Raw genomic sequence first — 17,659 nt, 5'->3', positions numbered from 1 at the left:
GTGTGTATTAATATTTTTAAACTGTTTTTGAAAAGTATTACTCCTTCCGTTTCAATTTATATGACACACTTTTCTTATTAGCCCGTTCCAAAAAGAATGACACATTTTTATATTTGGTAACAATTTAACTTTAAACTTTCCATTTTATCTATTTTACCCTTAATGAGAAGCTTTTATAGCCACACTAATATTATGGCCCCACAAAGCTTTTACTCTTTATGGTTTAAAGGCTACAAGTTTCAAAGGTCTTTTTTTTTTCCTCTTAAACTCCATGCCGAGTCAAAGTGTGTCATATAAATTGAAACAAAGGGAATATTTGATTTTGTTTATTTTTCAAAAAGCAAAACAAACAATTCTTATTTGTTTTCAAACACAAAACTACTCATTTTGTGCCCGGAGGATGAACGATGTTGAGGTACGAGGATTAATTTGTCTAATTTTTTTAAATTAATTTTGTTATATTTGAAGAACAATTGACATATGCAAAAACTACATTAAAATTACTGCATATTGAAATTTTTAAAATTATTTTAGAAGTTCATAATAAGAAAAAAATGTTTGATTTCCCAAAAAAGTAATAGTATTATAAGATGGGACAGAGGGGCTGCTATCTTTTAAACGGGCACTCTTTATATTCCAATAGGGTCTCTTTCAAATGTATGCCTTTTTTTTAATATATAAAAACTGGAGTTATAGCTAGAAAATATAAAAGCAAGACTAATGGGAGATAAAAAATATGGGTCCTAGGCCTAGCAGTTCTGAACAGTATATGTGAATTGTTAAGTTATCTTATGTAGATGTTCCCATTCATTTTCTAATATTTTAACAACGGCTGTCCCTACTGTCCAAATTGTGTCGAATATGTCATGTAGGCTAGAAGAATTTTAAGGCTTTCAATGCTTAAAAAGAACAAGAAAAATTGGAAATCAATTTGAATTAGAGGAAAAACAGATGGCAAGCAATAAATACCAAATACCATGCACGAATTCCTAAGGTGCTCATGTGAGAGGTATTGAGTAGTACAAGACACTTTGTGTCAGTAATGAGTTAGGATTACCTTGAATTAAAAATATGAAAGAGGAGGTGAAAAATTACATCAAGAAAAGAAAGGCTTGAAGTTGACTTGTTAGCTCAGCCAATCGTTGCAATGTGTACATGACCAATATGTCAATATCACCTTTGTCCAAAGCTTCGAAGGAAAAGCTAACAACTGAAATCATCCTTAACTTTGACAAATCATCACTAAATTTGCAGACTTCGTTACTGGAGTGATTGCACCATTCTCGTTTAATATTATTTCAATTTGAAGTCATTCATCTTTTGGGTGACTATTTTATAATGCGATGTAAGGTTTTTTCTATCCAAGTTATTGCAAATAGGTCTGAAAACAACCTATTTTGAGATAATTTCGAGTTTATCATCAATCAATAAAATCATGAATAGGTTTGCTTCTCTTGGAAGTTGTGATCCAAGAACATCTTATTTTCATGGAATTCATGATCTGGTCAAAACAGCTTTTGGACTATAAAGTGGTAATTTCCTAATGTTTTATTATCCAAGAAGTTCCTTATTCTTCCTTTTATATACTACTTATTATCCAAATTATTTCTTCTCTCTCTGCAATCACGTCAAACTAAAATTTCAATATCTTAAATTTGGTGAATTTCTTAATTTTACATCAAGTGTAATTCAAAGCCAAGTAATTTTACAAACAATCAAGTATCTCATTCAAAATGTTGATGAGGTGTTTTAGAATTAATATATGGCAATTGTCTGTGAATTTGGGTATCGCTGCTCTAATATTAGAGCATCCCGTCTCAAACAGTAATAAGACTTTGTTAGTATGATAAAAAATTTCAGCACATCAGTGTTATCTAAGGTACTTGCTACTATGATTGAACTTTTCTGGTGTTGTTTTGGGTGATCTGTTATTTTCTTGCTGTTTATTGAGGATGTTCATTGCAGCAGCTCTGATATACTTCTTTTCATTCTTATAGGCACTAACTTGCCATGAGTTGCTTCATGGACTTGTTAGGCGGAAGAATGTTTGCGCTCACCTTCTTGAATTGGTGAGTCCTAAGACGAGTAGTATTGCTTCCATTTTTTAACCCTTGATGGGGGGGCTCTGTTTCTCGTAGGGTTTAATTTTGCATGAAGGGTTCTGAATAAAACTGCATGGCAATTGGCATCTTCCGCAAACCAATTATGTTTTCTCTTGTTATTGCTTATGTTTCTGGCAGTCAATTGTGAAATTGGGATTTTAGTTCTTAGTCCTATCTCTGTAGTTATTTATTATTGTTTAATCCTATCTCATCTGCAATAAATGGAGATGTTGATTAAGATAAAGGGTATTGATGTTGTTATTATGTATATTAGGTAGAATCAATTAGGGATATACTGTTTATATGTAATTATGTAGCCTTAATTTCTTTCCTAGTTTAGAATAGGTACATGTACGGTTTAAACACCCAATAGCTTAGGAGGAGAAGGAAGCAATACATTTTCTCATTCTTTCTCCTGTGTTTGTTTCATTTCTTTATATAGTATTAGAGCCAGACTCATCCCAATTCTTGGTTTACTCGATGTTGGGCTCCCATATTGTTGTTCACGCTTCAAATGTCCAGTCCTAGGTGTGCAGTGGTGTTAGAAGTCCCACATCAGTTGTGGAATGAGAAATTGGTCTCCTTATATAATCTTGGACAATACTCATCTCATGAGCTAGCTTTCGGGGTTGAGTCGGTGTTGAGTTAAGTCCAAGGTCCATTTGTTAACAGATATTCTGTATGATAATTTGTTGCACTCGAAATATTTAAATGGTTAGAGAGTGAATTTATGATCGGCTTAATTTCATTATACTGGAACAGTAAATTCACCTTGGATTTGTATTCAAGACTAAAGATTGGAATGTTTGTTTTATCCCAGTTTGATTATTTGTCCTGTAGGAGTCTTGGCGTGAGCTGGCAAATGCTTTTGCAAATGAAAGAACTCTATTCTCGCTAAATGCTGCTCACCAGGTATCAAACCCATGCTTATGATTTTGTTTTGTGAAAATAAAAAGAAGCTTATTGACATGATTGACAATGTACAAGAAGTTCTCCCTACATAGGAGTCTTAGGATACTTATAATATGGAAGGTGATATTCCCTATATGAATAAGTTAAACATTCTATAATTGAATGCAGAATATCCTAAGATATTCTATAGAACATTCTATATGATTTTTGAAATTTAAATACAGTGAATCTTGACGTGTATGAATCTAGATACGTATTCTCTTAATATTCTAACTTGCCCCTTTTTAAAAAGCGGGGAGTTTGATTGTTTTGAAAACATGGAAAGTTTCACACCTAAATCTCGCTGGAATATTTCACAATCATCAAAAAGAAAATCTGTGCTAGAATTCTCTCCTCTGGAAAGTTGCTGGTAACAGCACAAAAAAAGAAAGTGGTTCTTGCGCTACATAGCGAAAGAAATCTATTCTCAATTGTAAATCTCTAGACTTTTATCAGCATAACTTGTATTAGCAGAACAATGACTGAGGATGTCGGTCTCATAAAAAGTAGTAAAGCCCCTTGCCGAAGAGATGAACGGTGCGTAATCTTAGAGAGAGGAGTGGCACCTTGAACAGTTGGTCTGGAGCTAAAAACACCGGTTCTAGGAGAGAGGATCGTCGTTGAGCGCCCAAAGGAAGAACAAAAGAAGAAATATTAGCCCAGGGGTGGCATACATTTGCTGATATCACCTCGCAGTAGCGGAAACTATTTGAGTCTCTACCATGATCGTAGAGACTCTGATACCATGTGAAAATGTACAAGAAGCTCATTGACTTGATTAACAACAATGTGCAAGAGGTGTTCCCTATGTAGGAGTCTTAGGCACTACATTTGTGCATCATTCTTCTTGCTTCGTTTTTTATTTTTTGGCAGGGACAATATGTTCGGAAAAGTAAGCTGCTTACTTTAGCTTTTGCTATCTTTTTACATTGGAAGAGAAAGAAGGCCTTAAAGCCTTCTCCATTCTATGGAGCTTGGATTGAGGAGGGCTTTCTCTCTTCTATACTCTTTTTGTGTTGTTTTTCCTCTCAATACCATGGGGGCAGGCATCTTATGTTTCTGTAGGTTCTCATAGCTTCATGTACCAATATGCCATTACACCAGACATGGGTTCGCTTTAAATTGCTATTTCCAGCCAATTTAAACTGTTCTTTTTGTCTCATTACAGCGTTCACTTGCTCAAACCCTTGTTCTTTCAGCTTCTGGCATGAAAATTCCAGAGGCCTCTAGCCAGTAAGTATATATCTAGAGGTTTGTTCTTTTTTTTCTTTTCCATTTTTGTTTCTCTTAACTTGTTGAATTTATAAATATCGGATGGCTTGTCATTACAATTGTTCTTAGGTATGTGAGAAATCTGACAAACCATATGACAGCTTATCTGGTGGAACTCTCGAGCCGCAGTGATCTAAAACATGTAGCTGAACAGCCAGACATTATTTTATTTGTAAGAATAGTCCGGAAAATAATAATTTCTTTTAGACAATTATTTTCTTAGTAAATCTCTGATAATGTATAGGTCAGTTGCTTGTTAGAGCGGCTTCGCGGTGCTGCTAGTGCAACAGAACCTCGATCGCAGAGAGCTATTTATGAGATGGGTTATTCAGTACTTAATCCACTCTTGACATTTATGGAAGTTTACAAGCACGAGGTATAAACTCTATGAGATAGTAACTGTTGATTTCAAACAGATGCTTTGGAAGCTTGGTTTTGAGCTAAAGCTGTTCATGTTGTCATTATACCAAGAAAGTTATGTGGTTGATATGGTTGCTTGAGTTGCCATGTTGCTAAACCTAATCAAGATATCCAGTGCTGCTTGATTGTCATCCTAAAATTGTATCCCCTTGGAATCGAGATAAAACCTTGAACAGTGCCTGTTATCATTTTACTGTTCAATATGCTCTTCAGCTGCTGATCCTTGGCAGCACATTGAAATCTTGTGTGGATTAAATGTTACATGTGGTCTTTCTTATACTTATCCAGCACCAACCTATATTTTGATTGGTATTCATCAATTTCAGACTTTCTGATGCTGGCAACTGCCAAGGCTAAAAACCAGAGAACGACACTTCAATTTCAGAAATGCTTGAAAATCAAATTTGCAGTTGGTTTGTAGGGTAAAAAAAGATGCCAAAGTCATTAGGACCACTATACTATATATTAATAATTCGGAGTTTATGGCCAAAGAAAGCTTATTTTTCCAATAAAGGTGAAAAAAGGGTTTGATATTTCACTCAACTTCTCGTTCTACCTAGGTGCTGGTTTTCGGTCCAATTAAGTGTTCCAACTTTAGTTGATGCTCGATGATGATTGGCCTAACATGTCAAAGATTTTAATCAATCACCACGCCATTCTTTGTATGAATTCTGATGCAATAAAATAAGCCTGTCTAATCTTCCAGTTTTCTTTAGTCCACAGTTGTGTATCTATTACTCAGATTTGTGGTTGATTGGGTGGATGGGCAAATCATTTACCTAGAAGATCGTGAAACGGCTACTGTTGTTGAATTCTGTATGCGCCTACTTCAGCTTTACTCTTCCCACAATATAGGCAAGGTAATTTTATCATTGCCTCTTTCTACGATTTAAACATGTTACCCGGTTCTTCTAGCAGAAGTTGGAAGAGATATTTACCTGTAATAAGTAGTATAATTATTTCATAACCATGATTGTTACAATGTTACACCTCCAACATAAAGCCTAAAGTTTGTCACCAGACCAGAAACAAATGTTCTTTATTAATTAGGGTTTGGCTGCTTAAGTAAATCTAACTACAAATTCTTTTGCAAAGCTTACCATTCTAGTGAGTCTAACCAATCATCAGCTAAGTTGCTCGGGTCCTCCAAAAATGCCGCCGGGTGTGTGCCGACCCTCCAAAAATAAAGCATATTTCGACGGATCGTAACATGTGTGCGGAGGCGTTTTTGGTGGATTAGAAAAATATAGATCATATATATTATTCATCTGGTTTAGTGCTGAAGTTATTGCCTAAAGGAATTCCTTTTTTCTGATATATTTTTAGTTTGCTCTTTACTTTAATGTTAGTGTCTTTAGTATATCCTGTAGTAATTGGAACTAGATTCTTGGGCACACGCCAGAGTCTGAATATTGGAAATTATGTTAAAAGCGTCTGAAAAATAGATGTAAATTGGAGAAAAAACAAGAATATAACATACTGAGAATAGAAAGTGGAACAGTGGAATTAAAAGAGATAACTGCACATCTGATATATTTCACCTGTCAACCTCTATTTTCTTACAAGTCTTTTATGGGGAGGAAGATTTTGAGAATTGTTACAAAATTGACTCATACTAAACCACCTTGTTGTCCTCAATTGGTAGAGTTGTTGGATGAAAACACAAAACTTCCTCACCTTTATTTAAAAATAACAATGTAGGATTATTTTTGTGACATAAGCTATTTACAATTGCAATTTCTTGAAGGGGAGCCTTGGTGTAACTGGTAAAGTTGCTGCCATATGACCAGGAGGTTGCGGGTTCGAGCCGTGGAAACAGCCTCTTGCAGAAACGCAAGGTAAGGCTGCGTACAATAGACCCTTGTGGTCCGGCCCTTCTCTGGACCCCGCGCATAGCGGGAGCTTAGTACACCGGGCTGCCCTTTAATCTCTTGTTATTCTATTCACAAGTTTCTGTTTTTATAAGCATAGTCAACTCAAACATAATACACATAAGCTGTGCGCTATTTGTAGATGTTGTTCAGTAATTTGTTGTTTTTTCACTTTGGTATACTTTTAGTTTCAGAATTAAGATTAATTGTGATTATTACACACTGCTATCTTTTATGAATTCTAATTTCTCACCCTTATTTTATGAGTTCTAATATCTCGATTGTTTTAAAGGCTATTATGGTACCTCACTGCTGGCATCAAGGTGGCATGGCATGTACCTCATAGCCTATAACTCTATCTTGAAGAGGGGACATTAAACAATAACACCGAGTGATATGTTAGTTGTTAACATAACAGCATCAATGAATTTATTACGATTAATAATATGGAAGTATTGAATATGAAAACTAGTGAGTAAAGCTGAAGTAGAAGCTCAAAGCATTTTTGCATCTGAATAATCAGGATTATGAAAATGTTTTCTTAACTTAATTGACACGATATTTTTCTCATATAGTTCACCTTAGTGTAGGATTTTGAATTCCTTAGACCATATAATTGTTTGTTTTTATATTTATTTTTCTTGCATTGGTTATACATTTTTTTATTTGTGCCTTTCTCCAATAAAGTTCGCTCTTTTCCCTTGTAGCAACAATAAACCTTGGCGCTTTTCTGCGTCCTTCAATTTTGACACATAGAGGAAAGATCTTTTGAAACTTTTTAAATGAGACACCCAAGAAGCCGTTTTAGTCCCTACTTCTCCGTTTCTCCTCTCTACCTTGCCCTCTCAGGTCGCTCACTACACAGCTTCTTCCTTGTTTTTTAGGAGTCTTCCTTTGTAGTTTGTTTTAAAATTTGCTTATTTCTTAAAAAGCTAAAAGAAGAGTTATTAGTGCAGTTTCTTATCCATATGCAGTTTACACATATTACAACAACAACAACAACAACTAACTAAGCAAAATTATACGGAAGTTTGTTTTTAAGAACTGGCAAAGCTATGCTCCCGCTTTTTCTGATAACAACAACAACAATAAACCTAGTGAATTCCCACAAGTGGGGTTTGGGGAGGGTAAGATGTACGCAGCCTTACCCCTACCCTGGAAGGGCAGAAAGGTTATTTCCGATAAACCCTCGGCTAAAAAAGATGAAAAGAAGTAAAGTAGTAACAACAACAAGATAAAAAGAGAAGACCGAAGCCAAGATAACAAGTAACACTAGGTAGTACTAGAAATATAAGCCTGCTTTTTCTGATAAGTTCAAAAGAAATAAGGACAAATCTTGATCTTTGATGGCCATGTTTTCTTCTTTCTTATGTTCTACTTGTCTTTGACTTATCTCCATCTGGTGCCCCTTCGTTCATAATAGGTGAATAAAACGACAAAATAAGTACTTGATTATTAAGTGGAAATAATGTAAGGTAATACACTTTTACTTGTATCCCCAACCCCAGCCTAAATGTGCATATTTGTGCAGATAGATACGTTGTAGTTAAGTGCTCATGGTTATTTATTCCCCCTATTTTCCTTCTTTTTGTGATAAAACTAAGCAAAAAAAAACAATTAATATGCAAAAATATTCTACTTTCATTAACAAGCTTTACATTATATTGACATCAGAAATGCAATTATATTGCCACAATCCCTATGTTTAATTATCCTAAAGAAGATTGGCTCAAAATCTTTAATCAGATACACTTGCTTTTTGTGACTAAGTTTCTTCAGTCATCCTTAATATGCTCCCAGGCACGTGTTACGAGGCAACTCTTAAAGTCCCTTCTGGACTTTAGGATAGTTCCGGCGAACGTTCATCGGAGGGGAGTTTGCCTTTCTTTCTTTCTCAGTTACAAGCTACAACCTTTTTATATATCTCGTCCTTTTGTTTTTACATGGAGCATAAGATTTATTTCAGGTCAGGGGGGAAATATTTTGACATTCAAGCTTACAATGAAGGTGCTGAAAGTTGGTTTGAATGGGTGGAAAGTAATAAGTATGTCAAACGAAAGATGATGTTAAGCAGGAAACTATCTCTGTGGGTCTGTCAAATTCTCAAAGAAGCCTCAATGTGTAGGGGAAGGATCTTCAAAACATGGAAGAGTAGGGACCATATCACAGACATTTATGACTCTCTTAAATATAATAAATTTGGCAGATTTATATGCTTAATTTCAGTACAGGGTCACAGAATAGCAGTTATTGTTCTACCAGAGAATGTTCCATATGCAGAGTGGTACGAAAATGCTAGGAATATTGAGAATCTCATTAATAGTACTCCATCGGCCACAAAGGTTCCTTACGGGAGGAATTTACAGAAACTAACTGGAGAAGAATCATACAAAGAGGCACTAGATAAGAGCAAATGGAGAACAGATGAAGAGTGTCTCCAATCAGCGACTTCTTCAAACAATCTGATCAGAATAACTGGTGGCAAATCTTCAGATGAATCTGAAATGCTGCAAAGATGCTTGGTGGGTAGTTTTGCTGGTCAGGCTGAGCCTCCGACAAGAAATGATGTTCGTAGATGGGCCGCTCAAACCTGGAAGGTTGCTCATGGTTTCAACGTATATGACATGAATGGAGTTCAATTCCTTTTTGAATTCCCCTCAAGGAAATTGGCGGAACACGTTCTGGTGGGTCGCTGGCAAAGGCAAAACAGTAAACTCAGGCTGGAGTGGTGGAGTCCACCGGCCGGGTGCTTTCCAACCACTAAAAAATTTGACTGGACTTGGATTAGAGTCTTGGGCCTTCCTCTACAACTATGGAACAAGAAGGTAATGAAAATAATCGGCGATAAATGCGGGGGGTGGTTGGAAACGGAGGAGGAGACTGATCTTAGAAACCATTTGAGATGGGCCCGGTTAAAGGTTAAAGGACCACCGGAATTAATTCCTGCTAAGGTTGAGATCGAATACGAAGGCTTGATTTTTACAATCCCGGTATGGAGTGAAACTCCGGTGTTCTTCCGGCAATCGGAGGAAGTGGTTAGTCTATACAGGGTAGGGGTGATTAGTAGGGTAGATGAGAAGGACAGTGATGGGATAGAAGTTGATGAGGGAACAGTCGAGGCTGACACATCTTATAATCCAGCGGTTATAAGGGGTAGTGGTTCTCTAGGGGTAGTCAATGGTGTTAAGGGTGTTTTTAAACATGTTGGGCCGGGGTGGGCAAAAGGAAAAGGGATGGGGCTTTGTAAGTTTGTGGAGAATGGGCCCAATTCTGTTGCTATCCCAGGAGTGGGTTTTCATAGGGAGCCTCACTCCAAGGGTGACAGAGGGGTGGTGAGCCAACTAAGTGAATCACATGAGAGGCATGTGGGAGTGAAGGATTTTGTTGGGCCAACTGAAGATGGGCCTAATGAGAATCAAATCAAGGAAGGAGAAAAGGGCTATTTTAAGCCCAATCCAATCATCACAAATCAAGACAACCCTAAATCTTTAAACTTAAATGCTGTGGGAGGAAGTCTCGAAAGTTTTCTTGCACAAATAAAAACTCTGGTGGCAGAAATAATCCCTGGAGAACAACAGACAATGGAGGATCGCAATCAACTCAGGAACAAACTCCTCTCTCAAACAATCTGCAAACCAGATCCTCAACACAACACCATCCACAGAGGGAGAGGAACATGAAGGACCAGTTGGGAAGAACCTAGACTCTCAGCTTCCTCTTGTTAATTTCATACAAAGTGACCTAGAGGATGAAGACGCACAGACAGTCTTTGTAGACTGTCTCTCTGAAGGCGAAGGCGTTACTGATGAATCAGACATGCAATTGGTTCAACACCAACAAATTGATATAGTAGAACCGAGGTGCACCCACATACCTGTGATTTAGATGTTCCTGCATGGATCAAAAGAAACATTGGAAAGATGAGCAAAACATACGGTGTGAGCTTTGAAGGATGCGAATGGGAAGCTATGACTCTATTCTTGAAGATAGACGGTAGGAAAAAGGAGATGAAAGCAATGATGCAAACAAAAAACAAAAGTACAGTGGTTTCACCAAAATTAGGAGTAGTTTATAAGAGGAAGAATCTGAAGGTTGGAGTGAAGTACAAAGATGGAATCCCAAGGAACAGAGGGAGGCAACTACTCATTAAAAGTTGATGAAGATACACATAATTTTCTGGAATGTAAATGGTCTTAATTGGGGGGGGGGGGGAGTTGATAATATCAGCTTTCAAAGAGTGGAGGGCAAACATTTACTGTCTGCAAGAAACGTAGATTGAGGGGGATTGTGATGGTATTGCGTATTGCGGAACAACTGGGTAGCGGTAGGTGGATTGATCATATAAAGCTAGAAGCTAAAGGGACAAGGGGAGGCATCTTAATTATGTGGGATAAGAGAGAATGGAAGGGAAGGAAGTTGATAAAATCAGCTTTCAAAGAGTGGAGGGCAAACATTTACTGTCTGCAAGAAACGAAGATTGAGGGGGATTGTGATGGTATTGCGGAACAACTGGTAGCGGTAGGTGGATTGATCATATAAAGCTAGAAGCTAAAGGGACAAGGGGAGGCATCTTAATTATGTGGGATAAAAGAGAATGGAAGGGGGAACTAGTTGAAAAGGGTAGATATTCTATCACTTGTAACTTTAGCTCTGTGTTAGATAGTTTCTTATGGGCTTTGACTGGGGTGTATGCTCCATGCAAAGTGGAAAGAAAAGATCTTTGGTTAGAGTTGGGTACTATGAAAGGATTATGTAATAGAAATGAGGTGGTATGTGGTGATTTCAACACCACCAGATTTGCAAATGAAAGGAAAAATAGGAACTCATATAGTAGAGCAATGGCAGATTTTTCAGAAACTGTGGAAGAACTGGAATTGATTGATCCCCCACTTCTGGGGGGGCCAATTCACCTGGAGCCATGTCACCTGAATGTGCTTCTAGAATAGATAGATTTCTCTTCTCTATGGAGTGGGATGGGGAATTTAGTTTTAACAGACAGAGCCTTCTCCCAAAAGTAATATCTGATCATGCACCAATCTCTTTGAAATGTGGGGAATGGGAACTTAACAAATCTTATTTTAAATTTGAAAATTGGTGGTTAGATGTTGAAGAGTTTCCCTCAAAAGTGCAGACTTGGTGGAATTCCTTTGTGATTGTTGGTAGGCTAGATTTTGTGCTAGCTACCAAATTAAAGCTCCTCAAAACTAAGCTAAAAGAGTGGAATAAGGAGTATGGCAGTCTAGAGAATAGGAAGAAGATTCTCAGTAACATCTCAATCTTTGATCAGATTCAAGAAAGCAGAAGGCTCACTGAAGGAGAATTATTGGAAAAGGCTGGCCTTATGTTAGAAATTCAGGAGTTAGCCAAACATGAAGAGACAACATGAAAGCAAAGGTCCGGAACCTTATGGCTGAAACAAGGGGATAAGAATACGAAGTTCTTCCACAAAATGGCTAATGCACATAGGAGATATAATCACATTGATAAGCTGGGGGTGCAAGGGCAGACTACCACAAACTCTGAAGAAATCAAGAAGGAAATCATAGACTTCTATCAGAAGTTGTATGCTGAACCTGAAATATGGAGGCCAAATTACAAAATTGCTAGGAGGAACTTTTTAACAGAGGAGGAAAGTATATGGTTACGAAGAGAGTTTGAAGAACAGGCAGTGGTGGAATGCCTCAAGTCCTGTGCTTCAGACAAAGCACCAGGACTTGATGGCTTCACCGTGGGTTTTTTCCAGAAATGCTGGCCAACAGTCGAGGAAGATGTCATGTTGACCCCGAAGAATTTTCACTCTAATGAATACTTTGAGAAGAGTTTAAATGCATCCTATGTGGCTCTTATCCCAAAGAAGAATGAGGCTAGAGAACTTAAAGATTTTAGGCCAATTAGCTTGAATGGAAGTGTTTACAAGATTATAACCAAAGTCTTAATTGAGAGGCTGAAGACTGTAATTAACAAGCTCATTGGAGGTCATCAAATGGCCTTCATGAAAGGAAGACAAATCATGGATGCTTCTATTATTGCTAATGAGGTGGTTGAGACTCAAAAGCAAAGTTTTAGGTGTTCTATGCAAGCTGGATATAGAGAAGGCCTACGACCATGTCAACTGGAAGTTCCTTATGAGACTAATGTCTGATATGGGCTTCAGAACTAAATGGATTAACTGGATCCGTTTCTGTCTTAGCACTGTAAAATTCTCTATCTTGATCAATGGCTCACCCCAAGGTTTTTTCTCTTCACAAAGGAGGTTAAGGCAAGGGGATCCTTTATCCCCCTTTTTGTTTCTGATGGCAATGGAAGGGCTGAATCAAATGATCAACATTGCAAAGTCAAATGGCTGGATCAAGGGGTTCAAGGTGTCTAACCGAGAAAATTGCAGCCTAGAGATTTCACATCTCCTATATGCAGATGACTCTATCATTTTCATGGGAACTCAACCAGAAGAGATGCTTCATCTCAGACTGATATTAACAACCTTTGAAGCTGTTGTAGGCTTACATGTTTACTGGGGAAAGAGTAAGCTATATCAGGTAAATGAAGTTCCAAACATACAGAATTTGGCTAATATCCTGGAATGTGGAATAGAGAACCTACCTACTAAATATCTAGGCCCTCCTTTGGGCTCCAAAAACAAGTCGCAAGAAATCTGGCAAGGGGTGATTGAAAGAAGTGAAAAACGACTTTCAAGATGGAAGAGTCAATACTTGTCACTTGGAGGCACGGTGACTCTGGTGAATAGTGTCTTAGATGCACTACCTTCCTATGTGATGTCCTTATTCCCAATACCAACTAAGATGAGGAAAAAGATTGATTCCCTAAGAAGAAATTTCATTTGGGAAGGAAATAGTGAGAAAAAGACTATTCACTTAGTCAAATGGGATACTCTTTTGTGTTCTAAGCAGGCAAGTGGTTTAGGTATCAGAAACCTAAAGGCGCAAAACAACAGTCTACTTGCAAAATGGTTATAAAGGTATAATTTGGAGGAAACAACTTTATGGAGAAGGGTGATACAAGAGAAGTATGGCCATGGAGGACCCTGGTGCACCAAACCAGTATCATCCCCACATGGAGTTGGTGTATGGAAAACAATTAGGGGACAATGGAGGTTCATTGCTGATCACTCTAGTATCAAGGTTGAAAATGGAAGAAGAGTTCTCTTTTGGTGTGACACATGGTTTGGGCACACTCCTCTGAAAGATCAGTTTCCAGACTTATAGCTGCGAATCCAAGAATTTTAGCAGAAGCAAAATCCACACATGAGTGGAACATTGTATTCAGAAGGAACTTAAATGACTGGGAGTTGCAAAGTGTGGCAGATTTTTGGGAGACCTTAGAAGCCTTCCAAGGTCTCACGGAAGCGGAAGATGCTTTAATGTGGAAGGGTCACAAATAAGGATCCTTTTCAGTGAAATCTGCTTATCATTTCATCAACAATACTCCTAACCATACTAAAGGAGCCATGGAAACAAATTTGGAGGTTCAGGGCGCCCACAAAAGTCTTATGCTTCACATGGTTAGTAGCAAGGGAAGCTGTTCTAACTCGGAATAATCTTATTAGGAGAGGAATCCAGCTACATGCTAGGTGTAGTCTATGTGGCAAAGATGGGGAGTCAGTTTCCCATCTCTTTATACACTGTCCAGTCACTACTCAACTTTGGCATTACTATCTTAATTTGGCTGAAATCTCCTGGACAATGCCCAATAACACTGCATCTCTTCTAAGTAGCTGGAACAATGGAGAGGCAAATATTAAACAGAAGAAATGGTGGAAAGTAGTTCCTGCTTGCATCTGGTGGGTCATATGGAAGGAAAGGAATGCCAGAGTTTTTGAAGATAGGCCTAGCTCTTACCAGAAAATTAAACTTAACCGTTTTTTGTTATTTCATTTTTGGTGCAAAGAGAGCTATAGGGAGGATGTACATTCTTTACTAGATTTGCTAGAAGAAATGTAATCGAACAGAATAGGCTACGCAGTCTCGGATCTTTTGGGGTCTGATTGTGGCTCACACAATCTCTTGTAAATATTTTACTCATTTATAAAACTTGTTACCATTATAAAAATAAAATAAAAAAAATCGGGTTTAAAATATGCGACCAAGATTCAGAAATTAGTCTGACCTCGAGGATAAACATAGATTCAGTTCCTGAATTATTAGAATCACTTAATTTGTCCGATGGTCCATGAATATTCCATTGACGAACTCCATCGTCTCCACCCTGTAGGAATTACGAGATCATCCAGTGGAACACATTAGCTTTCGCTCCACTTTGGCATCCAGTGGTCATGGACCAATTGGTCAATAAGTGGAACACATTAGCTGTTTGCTCTCAGGTTGGGCAGTTTGGAAGCTGGTCTTTACGATTTCACAAACAAATAAAAGCTTTCCCTGTTTATTTTATTTTTCCAACCTAACTGCGCACCCTTCACAGCTCCCTCCACCTGTTCCCTTTTCCCAGCCCTGCTGTTGCATTTCCCAAACCATCAGTGCCATGGTCACCCCTTTGGCACCCCATCCCGGTATGTCAATCATCACGCCATCTTAGTGAAGCAGCAACAGAGTACAACATCCCTTTGTATAAATAACAATGTGTTTGCAATTATTTTCTGTTTTATGGAAAATGAGAACATGTTGTCCTGAATGATCCAATGTGCCTTCAGATATCTCTGAGCATTTCAAGCAGCTTACGGAGTGAAGCTGATACCGAACGATACAAGGATCTACGTGCTCTACTCCAATTACTTGCTAGTCTATGTTCGAAAGATCTGGTGTTTTCTACGCTCCTTTATCTTATCATGGTTATTTTTCATCTTTTTCTTTGGTGTATATTCCACGTGTAAGGTGACCTGGATATAACTTTTATTTGCAGGTTGACTTCTCATCAGAACCTATTGAGGCTCATGGGACAAATATATGTCAGGTGGTTTTCATGCAGTTTCTTCTGTTACTTTTTATTTTTCCTCCCAAGGTACACTGTCAACCTCATGATGCTATATAACAATCTCAAAGAAATTCCATTGCAGGTGGTATATATGGGTCTTCACATAGTTACCCCTCTGATAAGTTTGGACCTGCTCAAGTACCCCAAGCTTTGTCTTGATGTAGGCTTTTCCCTTTTTTTCCTGCATTGATATTAACCGTATATAAACTGTTGTAAAATCAATAATTGATTTCATCCGTGTAGTACTTCTCACTGCTATCACATATGCTGGAGGTGTACCCTGAAATGGTTACACAGCTAAACAGAGAAGCTTTTGTTCATATCATTGCGAGTCTTGATTTTGGTCTGTGTCAGGTAACATTCCCACACAATAAGATGTCCATGGTACATGGTTTTAGATACTGTTTCATGCTGGGAAGTGCTTGAGAGAGTCTAGGCATCATTTCAAGTTTAAGTTGGTCTAATTGTCCACCATGCTAGTTAAATGATTACAAGAAATAGTTCCATAGTTGTGTTATGCCTAATGTTACTACTAGAGCTAGAAGCGAAGATCACTGTTTTCTGTTGTTTATATTACAGGATGCAGAAGTCATTGATTTGTGTCTAAGAGCTGTAAAAGGACTTGCTTCTTTCCACTATAAGCAGAAATGTGCTGGAAAAGTGGGGCTAGGTCACCATGCTTCAGGTTACAAGGATCATACAGGAAACTTTCAGGAAGGGATTCTGAGCCAATTTCTTCGATCATTACTACAGTTTCTCCTCTTTCAGGATTACAGGTGAATTGGACAAAAAACATAAACATAGCCAGAAGGATTTAATGATTGCAGGATTAATATATAGTAATCGATAGTTAATGTATCTGATGTCATTGCCCACTAGTATTTCATTCAAAGATTTTTCTGACGTTACAATGCCCTTGTATTTTGTTCTCTCTTTATTTATTTATTTATATATTTCAGCACTGATCTGGTTGGCTCAGCTGCAGATGCTCTTCTTCCATTAATCCTTTCTGAACAAAGTCTATACCAGGTATAATCCACATTTTTTATAGCAGTATACAAATAAATTCTTTTTTTATTAAAATGATTTTTTGTAGAAATTTTATTACTCAAAGTGATACCCTTATAAAACAAGTTCACATTTCGTGCAGAAGTTGGGAAGTGAACTAATAAAGAGCCAGTCTGACCCAGCTTTCAGAACAAGGTTGACAAATGCACTGCAATCACTCACAAACTCTAACAATCTCTCTTCCACACTTGATCGGCCAAATTACCAGAAGTTCAGAAAGAATCTGCATAACTTTCTTACTGAAGTTCGTGGATTCCTCCGGAAAATATAATGTGTTAGTTTTGTAAATCTGCTTTGTGGAGATGGCCTTCATTTCCAGGGCCATCCTGTTAGGTGTTCTCCTGTGTGGGATTTCCTTTACCCTAGTGTATGTTATCCCAAGTCGAAAGGAGTATCTCAACATTTCTGAAGGGATTTCAATCATTTCTAAGAGTATATATCCTCTGTATCCATCATTTGACTGAAAGAGTTTCTAGTGTACGCGTCCTTTTTTCGGTCAATCATTTCTAAGAGTGTATATCCTCTTTATCCATCATTTGACTGAGTGTTTCTAGTGTACGCGTCCTTTTTTCGGTGTACCTTACCCTACATTGAAAGGAAGATTTCAATATATCTTTTTAAAGAATCATTTAAGTGTATATATGCTCTGCATCCACTATTTGATTGGACCTGGTGTAGGTGTACGTTTCCTTATATTCGGTGATACACCTTATACCACTTGGAAGGAGGATTTCAATAGTCGGTTTATATACATTTCTGAGCGTGTTCTGTTCCCTTTATTTGGCTGAGAAGACTTCTTATAAATTTGACTGGGAAGACTTCTTATAGGTGACTCCATGCCCAGGGTTCAAACCCGACCTTTGGTTAAGGATGGAGTTTTTACCACTTTACTATAACCCACGTAGCTAAAATTTCAATTACCATGGCAGCAGCTTATGATGAAATTCAGATAAATATTCTGGCTCCTGCCAATATTTTGAAGTCATTTGATGCTCTGGTACCATTTAAACATTTTGATTGGTATTTATT

The 17,659-nt window shown here is 37.7% G+C and overlaps 1 protein-coding gene across 13 annotated transcripts in view; it reads left to right on the top strand.

The window, feature by feature from the left end:
• LOC104121379 (uncharacterized) overlaps nucleotides 1–17,270 on the top strand; it is a 70,507-nt gene extending 53,237 nt beyond the window's left edge. For 5 of the 13 annotated variants that reach the window (XM_009633357.4, XM_018766605.3, XM_018766603.3 and 2 more), the window contains 13 exons: nucleotides 1,998–2,069; nucleotides 2,943–3,014; nucleotides 4,222–4,286; nucleotides 4,395–4,497; nucleotides 4,570–4,701; nucleotides 5,462–5,605; nucleotides 15,282–15,389; nucleotides 15,491–15,541; nucleotides 15,645–15,722; nucleotides 15,806–15,916; nucleotides 16,142–16,338; nucleotides 16,522–16,591; nucleotides 16,713–17,270. In XM_009633357.4, the coding sequence (XP_009631652.1) occupies nucleotides 1,998–2,069; nucleotides 2,943–3,014; nucleotides 4,222–4,286; nucleotides 4,395–4,497; nucleotides 4,570–4,701; nucleotides 5,462–5,605; nucleotides 15,282–15,389; nucleotides 15,491–15,541; nucleotides 15,645–15,722; nucleotides 15,806–15,916; nucleotides 16,142–16,338; nucleotides 16,522–16,591; nucleotides 16,713–16,901 (1,392 nt within the window). In that variant the 3' untranslated portion in view covers nucleotides 16,902–17,270. Of the gene's footprint in view, nucleotides 1–1,443; nucleotides 1,533–1,997; nucleotides 2,070–2,942; nucleotides 3,015–4,221; nucleotides 4,287–4,394; nucleotides 4,498–4,569; nucleotides 4,702–5,461; nucleotides 5,606–6,492; nucleotides 6,584–14,845; nucleotides 15,141–15,281; nucleotides 15,390–15,490; nucleotides 15,542–15,644; nucleotides 15,723–15,805; nucleotides 15,917–16,141; nucleotides 16,339–16,521; nucleotides 16,592–16,712 lie in introns of those variants that run through there. The other 8 variants (XM_033652871.2, XM_018766606.3, XR_001966907.3 and 5 more) reach the window with 8 other exon arrangements.
• Nucleotides 17,271–17,659: the final 389 nt, after the last annotated feature.

Source organism: Nicotiana tomentosiformis, chromosome 9, assembly GCF_000390325.3.
Source record: "Nicotiana tomentosiformis chromosome 9, ASM39032v3, whole genome shotgun sequence".
Lineage (NCBI taxonomy): Eukaryota > Viridiplantae > Streptophyta > Magnoliopsida > Solanales > Solanaceae > Nicotiana > Nicotiana tomentosiformis.
This window is presented reverse-complemented; position numbering and strand designations above follow the sequence as displayed.